Source organism: Podarcis melisellensis (genome assembly GCF_964234715.1).
Source record: "Podarcis melisellensis genome assembly, chromosome: 4".
Classification (NCBI taxonomy): Eukaryota; Metazoa; Chordata; class Lepidosauria; order Squamata; family Lacertidae; genus Podarcis; species Podarcis melisellensis.
In genome coordinates, this window is record NC_138531.1 from 77,750,964 (window position 1) to 77,766,070 (window position 15,107).

Sequence of the window (15,107 nt, forward strand, 5' to 3'; positions counted from 1 at the left end):
TATCATTTCTCTTCATATATTTTATGGTCCGATTACATAATCGCTGGACAGATTTCAACCTATGCTGACTTAAAGGCTGCATAGTAAGGCACGTCCTGGCAGCATGTGCCGCTGAATCTATTTTTTGCCATTTCTGTGTGAATGAAGCAATCACAACAGTGTGGTTTTAAAATGATGATTTAGAACGGCCTGAACATGCATGAAAATGTACCGGTATCTTCATATAACCAAACACTTTCTTATACTCAGTCTGGAGTTTCTTTTTGCTTTGCTTTTTTTTTACATTTCTAAAAAGAACCCCATGAAGCACGAACATATGCTTGAACGCATTAAAAAAAAAAAGATAACTGAGACAAGATGGCAAATGTGAGTTTTAAGGCTGTTTGTCTCAGGCCAGAGCCTTATGAGCTTTAATTACTGTTGTGCAAAGCCAAGCAACTAACTCCAGGTACTAAAAAAAAGAAGACAACAATAATCAAATGGCTATTAACTTGTGGGTTAATATCCCATCATAATCCTGAAAATGCATGCGCTGAATTGTTTGCTGTAGTCACAATCAAAGTAGCTAATTGACAAGGTAAGTAGAAAATGAAAGATTACGTGAAAATGAAGTTATGCTCTTTCCCCCTTCTATGAGTAGATCAGCAAAACAGTAGTAAAGTAATATTAGCAAACATTTTCTTTCTTTGTCTTCTCCATGAATAATACTTCTTAACGCAGAACATCTGAGCACTTGGCTTTATACAGCACCAGCGTTAGCAGGTTTAGAAACTGCCCTTTAAAAGTACAGAATCACCAAATAAAGGGAAACTCATGACTGTTTTCAGGGTGGCATTGTGCTTGGAATTATATAATTTGGGCATGATCCAAGTTAAGATAAGCACAAGGCGTTTCAGTGGGTTGGATTTAAGGATCTGCTTTTGAAATCCTATTTTGGGGTGGATTGTTCTCCTTATTTGTCTCCAGCTGGAATAGAGATCACAATGAAAAATACTGGAAGAGGTCTAGTTGCTTCTGTTTAATAAGGGATCTCTTTTTTTTTTCAGTTGCAAGAAATTATAAAGAAACTTGTCTTAAGAAGGCTGTGTGGTATCACTGGATGCCATTTAAGAGCAGTAAAATCAATAACAACGGCTAGAAGATTTTTGGATTTGTTGCTGGTGATTCTTCTGGATGATACGTTTTGCGGCTGAATATTTGTGCTGCTGTTTTACTGGATCTATTCCATGGATTTAAAAAAACACAAATGTTATTATGATGTATTTTTTGGTACTTCTTTTCTGACTTTATATTATGCCTCATGATTTTCAAGTTTTGTAAGTCGGCTAGAGACTCTTTAAGTGTCTAGACAATGGGTGGTATTCAACTAAGTTTTACTCAAAGCAGGCCCACTGAAATTAATGAACATGACTAAGTTAGGCACCTTAATTTCAGTGCATCTACAATGAGTAAAACTTAGTGGAATACGATCCAATTGGTGTTTCCCTTTAGCCTTCTCTTTGTCTGATTGGCTAGATCTTCTTTTCTAAATGTCAGTCATGACTACGACTTCATTCATGGGCTAAACACACTGAAAGGTGGGAATAGGCTAGCTTTTCACAAAACAAATGAGGATAATTGCGCCTCATGGCTTGGATTCTTCAAATGCTATAAACTTACTTATAAAAAAATATGAGACAGGGTTATGGCTGCACCAACACTAAGGCTATGTCTGTACCAGCTGCATGTACGAGTATTTTACAAGACACTTTCTGGAATTAATCTTGTTGAACATAACTGTAATGGTAATTCGTTACAATTATGCAAATAAGATGCCAAGAACAAACAATCTTCAACCACATAAGAAAGTAAAAGCCGTAACTCAAAAGCCAGCAGTGTAAAATAAATTGTTCCAGGTAGGCTTTTACCAATTGTAAGGAGGAGATACCAGGTAACTACTGCAAAGAAATAAGACAAAAAAATAAGGAAAGTAGCAATTACATGAGAATGAGTCGTCCATCACAATTCCTTTCAGCAAAAATATTCCATTGCATGGCCAGTTATTCAATTTCATTTAAATTAGCCAGGGTGAATAGGAATGACTCTGAAGAATAAGTATTTTATTCAAGAGAATTCCACCCCACCCCACCCTCCGAAGCTTCAAGAATATTCAGAACAGCTTGCTATCCTCAATTTCAATAAGTGATGCCTACCCACAGTTGAACATGTGATGTATTGTATTATGGTCTGTGTAGCAATATAGGCCCAAAGCAGCTCTAAACATCCTGCTCTTCAAATTATGGCCCAGATCTAAAGAACTATACTGCTACTTGTGTGTTCAATGAAGATTTGAATTTCTGTTTATTACGCCAAATCAAACCAATGACCTATCTAGCTCAGAACTATCTACACATGGATTGGCAGTGCCTTTTCAGAATTTCCCGTAGGAGACATTCTCAGTCCTACCTCAAGACACCATAGCTGGGAGAAGAAAATGAGAAGAAGAAAAACAATCAGCCTATGGAATAACATTTTTTTTGTTGGGGAGATGAGCAGCAACAAGAGGCACACGGATCAAATTTTGATGAGTTCATACCAGCTTTAAGCTGTGTTATCTCCATCTATTCCTTGGTCACCGGCATTTATGATAGCTGGACCACAGGAATTAAAGTGTTGTCAAGGAACTACACTGGTAAGTAGATGGCAACTCCTGCTCTGTGAATAAATAAAGAAACCTAGTTAGTCAGGCATCCTGGTCTGGGAATATTTGCAGTACAGCAATATTCAGAAGCATTTTTGGCAGCTTCTCCCAAACCACAGGAATTTGCGAGCACTGATTAAAAAAATAAAGATATTGAAACAACCAGATATCCTTATCCCCTAGGAGTCATAACAGCCAGGCATTCTCACATGGGACAGGCCCAATGAGAAATTCTCCAGAGATTAACAGAAGCAGAAATATCCTTATCACAATCCCAGCTAGCCAGGGTAACCACAGCTTACTGAAAGTCCAGTTGACATCTACAGGAAATAAGCTGGGCAACAATTCATACAAAACACCAGGTACAAGGTGAGACAAAGCAATTTCTATGTTTCTAGAAGAGGTCTATAATCTCTTTTCTTAGTGTTTAATTTGTGGTGGGGCCAGAATAATTGTTGAGCCAACTCAGAGGTTTGAAATATACAAATGAGAGAAATAATTGGCATGAAGACTCAATTTCAATATATATGATGATGATGAATTCAGACAGTGGGAAGAGCCAGAAGGACCCCAACAGACTCATGGAAAGAAACCCACCAACACCAACAAAGCTATTTATCAACGTATTATTTTTCAACTGCCCTTGTTCTCAGTGCATAGCTTCCACTCACCCACCCTACAGTAATAATAGCATCAATAACTACACAGGAGAGGGGCAGCAAAAGGCAAGGGTCTTGAGAACACACCTGGACTCTTGCTTCAAGTCACCTGCACTCACACACCCCAACACCCCAATAACACTCTTAAGGATCTGACTGAAAATCTTAAAGTCTCACCTGACTGTCACAAAAAGGAATAGACAATGCACTGATTCCCCATTCTGCTACACGCACATTGTTTTTAAGGTCTTTGGACTGCAAATTCTGGTCAAGAAACTCAGCACGAAAGCCATGATTTCTTCTCAACTGTAATTATACTCACGTGAAGAACTAAATATTTAATTTAATTTTGAAATGACCATCAGAGAAAAAAGAAAGAAAGAAAGAAAGAAAGAAAGAAAGATAAAAAAGAAAAAGAAAATGAAAGCTGCCAATTAAGAATTTCACAAATCCAAAATTGACACTGTTTGAAAATAATAATAATAATTTCATGATTTATACCTCACCCATCTGGCTGGGTATTCTAAAAACAGAATAAATCTTCAAACATTAAAAGCTTCCCTAAACAGGGAAGTTCTATTTGGATTTATGTGATCAAGAGTATCTTTTTTTCTCAAAATTGATTGTTCTTAATTGTTATGTCAACAGATCTCATGCACATGGATATGCATTCCAAAGGGTGAAGTCAATGGGACTTACTTCTGAGTAAGCATCTATAAGGTGGCCACTGGCATTGAGGAGGGGTAATATTATTTATTTATTTATTTATTTATTTATTTATTTATTTATTTATTTATTTACCTATCTTATGAAATAGTTTGTATCCCACTTAACCCCGAAAACGGAGTACAGGCCGATCTAAAACAATAGTATATAACCACAATGAAACAATCTTAAAACCAATGAAAAGATAAATCACAGTATGCAGCATTGACAACAATTCTCTCTAGTGTTAATGCCCCTTCCTGCTCATAAAATGCACCTGACCCAGGGCACTGGGCTCAGTGGCCAGGTTTAAAACTCTCTTCCCACCCCAGCACTGTTCTTTATTATTATGATTATGATTATTTGCTCCTTCTGCCAGAATCAGTGGAGTCTTGGCAGTGGTGGGGAGAAAACATCTGCGGGGCAAAGGGAATGAACTAATGGTATATACTGATAGTCATTCAGTGCTAAATAACTCCAATCCCAGTCTCATGTTTTTCTTCTCTTATGATCAAGTGCCTGGGAAGTAATGAAGTTGTTCAAGAGGACTTTGTAAGACTCTCAACTTATACAAATGGAAAACTTCCACATACTTCCAATGGTTCTGAATCAACACTGCTGGAATATAAATGAATAGTTACAGACCAATAGCAAAATACACACACTGCATGCCTATGCAGACACACTTCCAAAGTTACCACATCATATACAAGGCACCATTTCATTCTAAATCTACGCAAAGCAGCCATGCTGCATTATGCAAAATTCGCCTGTATTACTAAGGGCAACAAATAGCAAAGAAATGACCACAATAGTTTTGATGCAAGGGCTAACAAAGGTGACATATAGTTAGCCACATCAATGGGCTATTTGACTCTCTTATCTCTCTTGAGTCTCAATTCACACTTCCACCAAAGTTTCAGTGGCAAAATACATATGAATAAAAGCTCTTTAGGAGCTATGGGATCTGGGAATACCAGATGATGACATGTTCAGGGTTGAGAAATGCCTTCCTCTGTGTGCACATGGCAATCAGGGTCTATTTTGCTATTTTGAATAAAGAGCAGGATGTATGAAAGGAATGCCTGCAGGTTAGGGCCAGCTTTACCAACATTATTATTTGCTCTTTTATCTAAGGCTACATGCTCCTATGTCTATCATGTAGCCTCTGGGCATTCTACACGATCACCCCATGCCCACAGGCAACGAGAACGACATCATGGAAAGCTCTGTCATCACAAACTTTGTGTCTGGCCCATGTTGGACAGAGCTCAAGGACTTTCTGGAAGATGTCACAAGGCAAATGCTCTTCCACTATACAGTGGTACCTTGGGTTACATATGCTTCAGGTTACATACACTTCAGGTTACAGACTCCGCTAACCCAGAAATAGTACCTCGGGTTAAGAACTTTGCTTCAGGATGAGAACAGAAATCAATCTCTGGCGGTGCAGCGGTGGCAGGAGGCCCCATTAGCTAAAGTGGTGCTTCAGGTTAAGAACAGTTGCAGGTTAAGATCAGACCTCTGGAACGAATGAAGTACTTAACCCGAGGTATCAAGGTATCACTGTACTGGATGCACCCTGTCCCTGTTGCTGTGGCACAAACCCATCAATAGAATTGAAGGAATTTAGCATTTGAAAGTGTAGAAAAATACAATGTAAGAAAGAGCAGGAGATGAAGAAACCTATCTAAGGCTGTGTCTACATCAGACATTTTACTCAAGATAATGGGCTGAGAACCAGCATCCTTGTCCTAGATGCTTATCAGACATATGGCCAAACCAGATGCAGTGTTAAATCAGAGAGTGCCTGGGAGGGAAGTTTCCATTGCCAGCATTGGAAACTTGCTCCCTGCCTCTAGTAGCAACTTTGGGAGTGTAGGGAGGGTAAATGGTAAAAACTTTTATATCGCATGCTGTAGCTGGGAATTCTTGTTGTGGGAAGTGATTCAGAAATCCGATAAACTTAAGCCTATAAACCTAATATTGATTTATCTTCATTAGTGGTGATGGAGAATGTGAAATAGGCAAATATATATTTAACATCAAGCCTAGCTAGGCTCTGGGCTACTGGAAATTGTTTGATTCACTAAAATGGGCATCCGTGATCCTCCTGGAGATAAAAGATCCCCGGTCTTATTTAGCCATTGATGTGAGTGAAGAGTAATCCAACAAAGATTTATCCCTTACTACTAAAGACCCTCTTTTCGTTTAAATATATATTTTAATTATTTAAAAGTGAAATTATATTTTGCAGATCCTAGGGAACATGCAAAATTGCACATACTCAAACCCACCCCCTGGAACTGCCAAACTTACTATCTGAAGTCAGCGCACCAAACCCCCCAAAAAACCAAGACAGAGAGCTTTTAAGCTCCCCAACTTGCTTTCAGGGCTCTTATGAGATCTTGAGGTCTCACGAGAGCCTCCCAGAGTCCCGTAAGCAAGTCTGAGAGCTTAAAAACTCTTTCTGCACTGGGAAAACCCCAAGCAAAAAGAGCTTTTAAGCTATCCTCCTTCCATTTTGCTAGGTTTTACTACTTATTGTTTTTAACAATTGCCTTAACCACCATGAGGGCCACGGTTGAAAGGCAGAGTTAAATAAATTTATGTAGAGACACACATTTTTACAGTGTCAAGAAGCAATACCAATGTACTTCAATTCCCAAATAGCTAAGCAACAAATCAATTCCTGGTAAATTCAGCTTGACTCATTGTAAATAATTAAACATAGAGCCAATAAGCTCTTAATAAGCAACATAAATAGACAAATATATTAGATTTATATTCTGCCTGTCTTTTGCAGACCTCAAGGCAACACATGCAAGTTTCTGGTGCAGTTCCTTATCTAGATAGTGACTGGATCCTGCTAAACTCCAGCAAGACAACTGGATGCATCACATGCATCCAGACCATAACCTGGATCACAGTGTTTCAGTATGATAAGATGACACTATTCTCTTGGGTCAAGTGAAATAAAACCTGCAAAAACATTATAAAGCAATTGCACTAGCACAGGCAGAAGTGTTCAGCTAATTTCTCCTTGACTCACCAGGGGCTCTGCCATGATGATGCGGATCTTGCGCTCAGCCTGGGTGGTAAAGTTAACAAATAAGCTTTTCAGGACATATTCCCCAGGTTTACTGTCTGGATCGACATTGATAGGCAGCATGGTTGGAGGTCCCTTTTCCCTTTGTGTGCCAGAAACAGATGGGACGGGTGGCTTGATGTATCCGTTACCCACCGGAGAAGCTGAAAAGTAAAGAAATATATCTTTAATAAGACTTAATTATAAAATGTTGTCCCTTCCAATAATAATAATAATAATAATAATAATAATAATAATAATAATTTATTTATACCCTGCCCTCCCCGGGCTCAGGGCGGCTAACACCAATAAAATCACAGTAAAAACATAATAGGGGGAAAAGAGAAAAGGAAAAAAAACACCCCAATTTAAAATACAATTTAAAATGCAGCCTCATTTTAAAATAGCTGATAAATCAAGACCATAAGGGGAGGGAAACACAAGGGTCAGACTGAGTCCAAACTAAAGGCCAGGCAGAACACCCAAGGAGCCTGGGCTATTTATTGTTGAACCTTTTGGAAAAACACCAGCGCTGTTTATGGGAAACTTCACTAGTGAACAGGGAAACAATATCAGACATACCAACCTGGGCGTAAGCCCCACAGAACTCAGTAGGGCTTACCAAGCGTAAATGTGCACACCATTGGGGTGGAAATACGTAACTAGAGTTGACATAACGAGTTGTTCAGCTGTACTGGAAGGACAGTATAAGAACCTTTTAAAGAAGTGACTTCCTTGTCAAGCGGGCTTACATAATGTTTTTTTTATTTGCAGCGATCTATAAGGCTGCACTAGCAAGGCTGCCCATGGTACACCAGGCCCACCAGAAGATGATGTGCCTGATATACATAGAAGGGATACTTCCATAGATAATACCAGGAAGCACAGAGAAGCAAACCAGGGGGATTTGCATTGTTAGAACACACACACACACACACACACACACACACAAGCCCTAAAAAGAAGGTACAGATACTGCTGCAGAAGTCCAGAAAACCTTGCACTGGGCCTAGATACACCCTTGCATTTGGGGGTAGGGCGATTCTCTTCCTCCCTCTGATTGCCCAGGATGCAATCTAAGCAGAAAATACATTGGTACATTGGACGCAGAAGTCTCATAACAGTGCCCCTGTTTTCTCTTTCACAGGGCTGATACTGAAATATGTTTACTGGATTTTGAAAGCAGCTGACGTTAATCAGGAGTTGATTGGGTTAGGTTCCTAAATTCTTTCCCTGAACCAAATGCAAACTGCACAGGAGAATTTTTTTCTCTTGCTCTCATACATAGAAATTGTTCTATTGTTTATGCAGTAGACAAAAGGTAATTTAATCTCTCATGCCAGACAGAAAGCCCATGACCCTTTATCTGATGTCACATTTAATTCCCTAATATCAAGCAAGGTTCTGATTTACCTTTTTAACTTTCATATTCCTAAACCAGCTGATATAATTTGACCTACTTTTTCCCCCTCTTGCCATTTGAGACCAGTGCAATATCTAACATCAATTAAAGATGGAACATTTATGGTTGATACTTCTCCAAATATAGTTAGAAGGGGGAACACAAACTATCTCACACTAGTGGCAAAAATAATTGCTCTTCAAAACTGAAAGACAAAGCATGAAATGCACATACCCTGCAAATGTGAGAATGGGTAGGTGTCTCAAAAATACCAAGTCTATGTTAAGGGTTGCTTATACTAAGAGAGTATCCCATATGTTTTTCAACATCAAACAGGACATTAGTTCTCTTACAGAAAGAAAGAAAGAAAGAAAGAAAGAAAGAAAGAAAGAAAGAAAGAAAGAAAGAAAGAAAGAAAGAAAGAACCATTGACTTAAAGGATGTACATCAGTATTAAATGTTCACATCTGGGGGAAAAGAAAGAAGTTCTCTTATTGCACAGAGTTTTTATTTATATGGATGAGTATAGCAGAAGGATAAACAGGCCAGTTGGAACTCAATGACCCTAGAATCAAACCCTGTTTCCAGGAAATATTTGCACACACAGAGAGCACCTCAGACTAAGCAAACTGAGGAAACTATGGAAACATAAAGCCAACAGGTCCACCTATCTCAAAAAGTTAAAGACAAATCAAGCAGATCTCTCTCATGGAGACATATTCCCATGTTTCCAACACTATATGAAGCAACCTACGATATCATGTGGATGTGACAGGTGTGACAGAACTACTATATTATCAACAACCACAACTGCTGGAGGTGGCAAAGCTATGAAATGGCAGAAAGACAGTGACAGGGCAAAGTGGAGATGAGATATAATTAACAAGAAGAAAAAATCAGAAAATTTTATAATTACGTCTAAGAAATTTTACAATCTCTTGTATCCACATGCTTGAATCTTACAGATTTTTTTTAAAGCCTATATATACACAATAAAGTTATGGAAAATTGTTGAAGATTCCACTGGTGTGCCACAAAAAAAACATTTTGTTCTCCTACAATTTCATTCCAAAAGGGTAGACTAAAAAAATACAAAATTTCTAGCATTACTAAATTGCAGAATATTCTCACCATTTAAATTTATTTATATCCTAGACACACATTCCTCAGATACGTTGTTTTCTATATTAATTTCTTCACCCAAACACTTGACTTAAACTATGTCACAGTGTTGTAATCTAAAAATGTTAAAAGGAGCATAAATGCCCTATTCATGGACATTACGATTACTGGGGGAAGAAACAAACAACTATAGGTTTCATTAAACTCTATGTCATTTAATGAAACCATTCTAATTTAATATACTCTTGAGCCAGTGCTGCATTGTCTAGGATAATGTAAAAAAATACAGTTGTTTATGTGCCACACATACATTACAAAGAGAGAAAGTAGAAATTATGTCACTTCCGCAGTATTCCAGATATGTAGTAAACTAAAATTGAAGCCAAAAGCCAAACCAACAAAAAGAAAAAACACACACAAACCAAACCCTTGCACCCAGTTAGTAAAGCTTTGTAAAAATACGACTAGTATTTGATATATTTATATGTGGCTCGTAAAAGTTTTGAAATGCATTCAACACCAATACGACAATTCAGAATGTTGACTCATGGTGAATCTCCTTTTTACCTACCAAGTCCTTTTATTAAGCTGATCACACTGGATCTTCTCCAGCAGGCTAGTGAAATCTCCATGAGACTGGAAATACCTGAAAAGTCCCAATCCTTAGAATTCTTTTGTTTGTAAAACTGAGGGGGAAATGGCTTGCTTCATGATCCCAGTTTGGTCCTTTCACTGTAAGCATGTAGGTTTTCTCTCACCCCCCAAATTCAAGGCAGGGCGAGTGTTGACTTTTAAGTGCTGAAGATCTGCAGCAATCGAACTGGAGAAGGTTTCCTGATCAGAACACGCTTTCCATAACCAAAGGGGCAATTTTTAGCTTCAGTGTACGATGATGACCTACAAGTTGCAGAGTGTAGGCTGCCAGTCTATATTTATCCGCAAGCACATAGTATACCGACAGATTAGCAAAATACTTCAAGCACTCCAAGAACATGAGACTTGCTTGTATAGTTCAGCATAAACAACTCTTCCATACCGGCAACATGCGTTATCACACAGGCCGAGCTGAAAGCAGCGTTTCTCTCCCGAATTCTAAGTCAGAGATAACACAGGGGCAAGCGATAAAGCCTTTGTTTTGTAACTACGGACTCTTGGCCGCAAGTAGAAAACAGTGCGAATTCCTGAGGACAAGAACTGAGACGGTGTCCTTTTCCCATGTCAAGAGAAGTGCAAACCACTCATCCTCAAGGCAAATGACACAGGGTACATTTACACAGCGTACAGCCAGGTTGGTGCAGTGGTTAGCGCTGAGTCTAGGATCTGGGTTCAAATCCTTGCTCAGCCGGGAAGCTTATTAGGGTGACCTTGGGTCAGTCACTGTGTCTCAACCTAGCCTATTGCACAGGGTTGTTGTGATGGAAAAAAAATATACGGTGTCTTTAGTTCCTTGGAGAAAATGCTGGGATGCGAATCAAATAAATTAATAAATAATAAATAAATTAACCCCAAAGATGCCAGCTTGCTGGAGAGTAAGCATCACTGGACTCTGCTGAACTTCTGTGTTAAACATGTGTGCAATCGGACTGCACAAACATATTTAACATTAAAATTATCAATATTTCAAAAAGCATGATGATGTTATGCCACCTTCATCAAAAATTTTAAAAACTCCTGTCAGTGGAATTTTCAGTATACAGTGGTACCTCAGGTTACAGAAGCTTCATGTTACATACACTTCAGGTTACAGACTCCGCTAACCCAGAAATAGTGCTTCAGGTTAAGAACTTTGCTTCAGGATGAGAATGGAAATCGTGCTCCGGTGGTGCGGCGGCAGCAGGAGGCCCCATTAGCTAAAGTGGTGCTTCAGGTTAAGAACAGTTTCAGGTTAAGTACAGACCTCCGGAACGAATTAAGTACTTAACCTGAGGTACCACTGTACAAACCGAATGATCAAGTTAATTTAAAAAAAGAACAGGGAAGGGAACGTGGGCAGGGAATCTTCAAAATGGTTAAGAGATCTCTTGGTCACATTGATTTTGCAAATGAAAAAAATGAAGAATTGGCTTACACTGACAAACCCAATGCTTTCAGTGAATGGGCAAAATGTTAAAGCGGATGCAAAGGAATGAGCAAGCCTCTCTGTGGAGTTTATAGTGTAGCCATACTTCTTCCACTAGGCTGACGGGAGCTGCAGTCCAAAATACCTGGAGGGCACCAGATTGGCAAAGACTGGTCCAGAAAGATGTCCTACAGAGCATTTCCCCTGCTTGAACTAGCAGGCTGAAACTTTTATTTTATTTTATTTTATTTGCTGTTTTTATGGTACACCATCTTGGAATGACTGTGTGGAAGGTGATTAATAAGATGATGATGATGATTGAGAGACCACCACTTGTCATTTACAGCTTCCCATTAAAACTGCTCACACATATCAATGCTCTACAGCAAACAATGACACCTTCCTCTGACAGGCTTTGGGTGGCAGGCCTGCATTTGCTTACAAACTAAAACAGCCAGTAACCAGCAAAAAGAGGCCACATAAGAGAGATACAGACCAGGCTCTGCTGCAGATACAGATCTGTCCCCATTTCTAATCTGGCAACACTATCACAAGACCTAATAATCTCACCCACATCAGGGGGTTCATTCACCTGCTCATCTTTCAATGTGACACTTGACAGCATTTGCTGACACATAGGACAAACAGGTCAGTCTCAATTAAAAAAGGAATATAAAACTGACATCGGAAATCGCAATAAAAAAACAACAACAACAGGGTGACATTTCAACCTCCCAATGTTGTTTTGTGTGCATGTATGGTGACATAAGGATCACTGTCTTCTGCATTTTATTTCCTTCTGTAGTCACTGTTTACAATTCTACTCCCCCCACAACCATTAACTCAGAATAGCACGTCACGTTAAGTGGACTACAGTCCATGCAAGCTTATTCCTTAATAAATTTCTCAAGTCTTTCTTAGATTCTATTGTTTTTGCTGCAACAGACTAACACAGCTATTCCTCTGGATATTACGATTAAATGCCTGACTGGAGAATATAGAAATTGACTACAGTGGTACCTCAGGTTACAGACGCTTCAGGTTACAGACTCCGATAACCTGGAAGTAGTATCTCGGGTTAAGAACTTTGCTTCAGGATGAGAACAGAAATCATGCTCCAGCGGTGTGGCGGCAGCGGGAGGCCCCATTAGCTAAAGTGGTACCTCAGGTTAAGAGCGGTTTCAGCTTAAGAACGGACCTCCGGAACGAATTAAGTTCTTAACCAGAGGTACCACTGTATTGAAAATACATGCCAGTCATCATAGTGCAGTATACTCTAGGTTCCCCAACATAGTGCCTTCTGGGTGTTTTGGTCTACAACTCCTACCAGGCAGCAAGGCCAATGATGACAAGATGATGGGAGTTGTAGTCCAACTGCACATGGAGGGTATCATGTTAGGTAAGGGTGCCTAGTGCATATGCATACAGGATATGCAAGTGTGTGTTTTTTTAATGGCCAGGTACAGAGCCCAGATGCTGTTGGCTGAATCCACAGAAGGATTATTTTAGCTCTTGTGCTAGATTGTTAACTAAATCTAGAGATATTCTTGCACTAGTGCAAAAGGCTGTGCAAGAGACTGAAAAGAACAAGAACCTACCTATGACAGGAGAGTGAAATCTTGTGCAAGTCTTGTGCAAGCATTTGCAGAACCGTATTTGCTGCTGTTTTCCTTCCACTCATGGTCCAAACCACATCAGCTATGCAGAGCAACACTTTTTCCTGGCTTTCTTCCTCCTGGTATTCTTTATAGATGTATAACTTTGAGAAGCATAATTATCTACTTAGATATTTGTAGACCACTAGCTACCATCCTGGAACAACTAGCACAAAACCTTAATAACCCAAAACAGCAAAGATTTTGGCAACAATCCAGTGCATAGTTGAATGCACCGAACTCCCAAATCAATGAAATTTAAGCATGCCCAGCTTTCCACCTAAAGGAGTGAAATCCTGTAATCAGCTGTGACATTCTCTATAAACAAGCACCATCAGTGTATAAACATGTAGAATTCCTGACATTGCAATATAAACACTCGATATACCTTGCATAAGACCTGATCAACAGGGAATTCTGAACAAAGTTTACAAGACAATTCAATAACTCCCTCTAGCATGCAGTATCCCAAAGACCACCAACTGATTATTCACCTATCTGGGAAGGCACTTCAGGAATTGTTACGGAAATTTTTTAGGTTTATTCAATAATAATTTAATATAGCTAAAAAATAACCCCCAAAGCTCCAAACTGAAGCTTATGAGACATCTGAAGTCCATGGAATATTGCCAACAATATTTAAGAACCTGGCTCTATTTTCAGTGGCAGATGATGCAACCATATATGAAGAATGCTTAAATTGATAATGCAAATGTGCTTCATATCCCAGAAAGAAAGTAGTAGTCTTCTCAGTAATAAGATACATGTAAAGTCCATCTCCATAGCTATGTTCTGACAGTTTAATTTAGAGGAATATTAACTTTTCGGTAACTACATTGCTTTTGTTCTGCGGAGTGGCAATGTTGAATTCTTGTTATAGCAAACAGTGTTGATAATTCCATAGACAACATGATGAAACAAAGGGATAGAAAGGGCACACCAGGGCAGGTTAACGACCAATAGATAAACTGCCTAGGGCATCACCCAGGCACTGGTCAGATCCTGACCAGCTTAGCACCAGCAAAGGTTGCTGCATTATGTACATGGGAAAGGCAATGTCTGATAGTACATAGCTGTGTACTTAGCATAAAGTAAGATTACATATAATTTGATTGATGTCTAAAAATATGTCAGGTTAAAAAATGGTGTACAGCTTCACTCATATGATTGATCTGCTTGCAGAGCTGGCATCAGTGCTAAGCATCCCACCTTTTTGCCAGTCTGGGAAAGGAAGACACACGTTGCAGTGTCCCAGTTTTTAGATCTTACATTCTTGCTAGCATGCACTTAGTTTTTAAGGTTGAGAAAGTTTAGAATTTGGTAGAGGCTTTAGTATTTTTATTCTGAGAGGCTGAGTGCCACTAAAAATGTGTAAATAACATCTAACACACAAAATGGGATTTGTATACAGTGGTACCTTGGATTAAGAACTTAATTCGTTCTGGAGGTCCGTTCTTAACCTGAAACTGTTCTGTACCACTTTAGCTAATGGGGCCTCCTACTGCCGCCGCGCCACGGCTGTGCGATTTCTGTTCTCATCCTGAAGCAAAGTTCTTAACCTGAGGTACTATTTCTGGGTTAGCGGAGTCTGTAACCTGAAGCATCTGTAACCCAAGGTACCACTGTAATTTGATTTCCAAAAGTTATCTTGGCCATAAGTCCCAAAAACCGCCCATAAGTGGATGACCTTTACAGCTCTACTGTACTGTGCCCACATTCAGAAAAAGTACCCCTTGT

At 39.2% G+C, this 15,107-nt stretch overlaps 1 protein-coding gene across 9 annotated transcripts in view; it reads right to left on the minus strand.

Moving 5' to 3' along the window:
- The window catches only part of FRY (FRY microtubule binding protein), a 192,863-nt gene that overhangs the window by 110,101 nt on the left and 67,655 nt on the right, over positions 1-15,107 (minus strand). For 8 of the 9 annotated variants that reach the window (XM_081909290.1, XM_081909288.1, XM_081909289.1 and 5 more), the window contains one exon: positions 7,097-7,296. In XM_081909290.1, coding sequence (XP_081765416.1) covers positions 7,097-7,216 — 120 coding nt within the window. In that variant the 5' untranslated portion in view covers positions 7,217-7,296. Of the gene's footprint in view, positions 1-7,096; positions 7,297-10,227; positions 10,514-15,107 lie in introns of those variants that run through there. The other variant, XM_081909286.1, reaches the window with a different exon arrangement.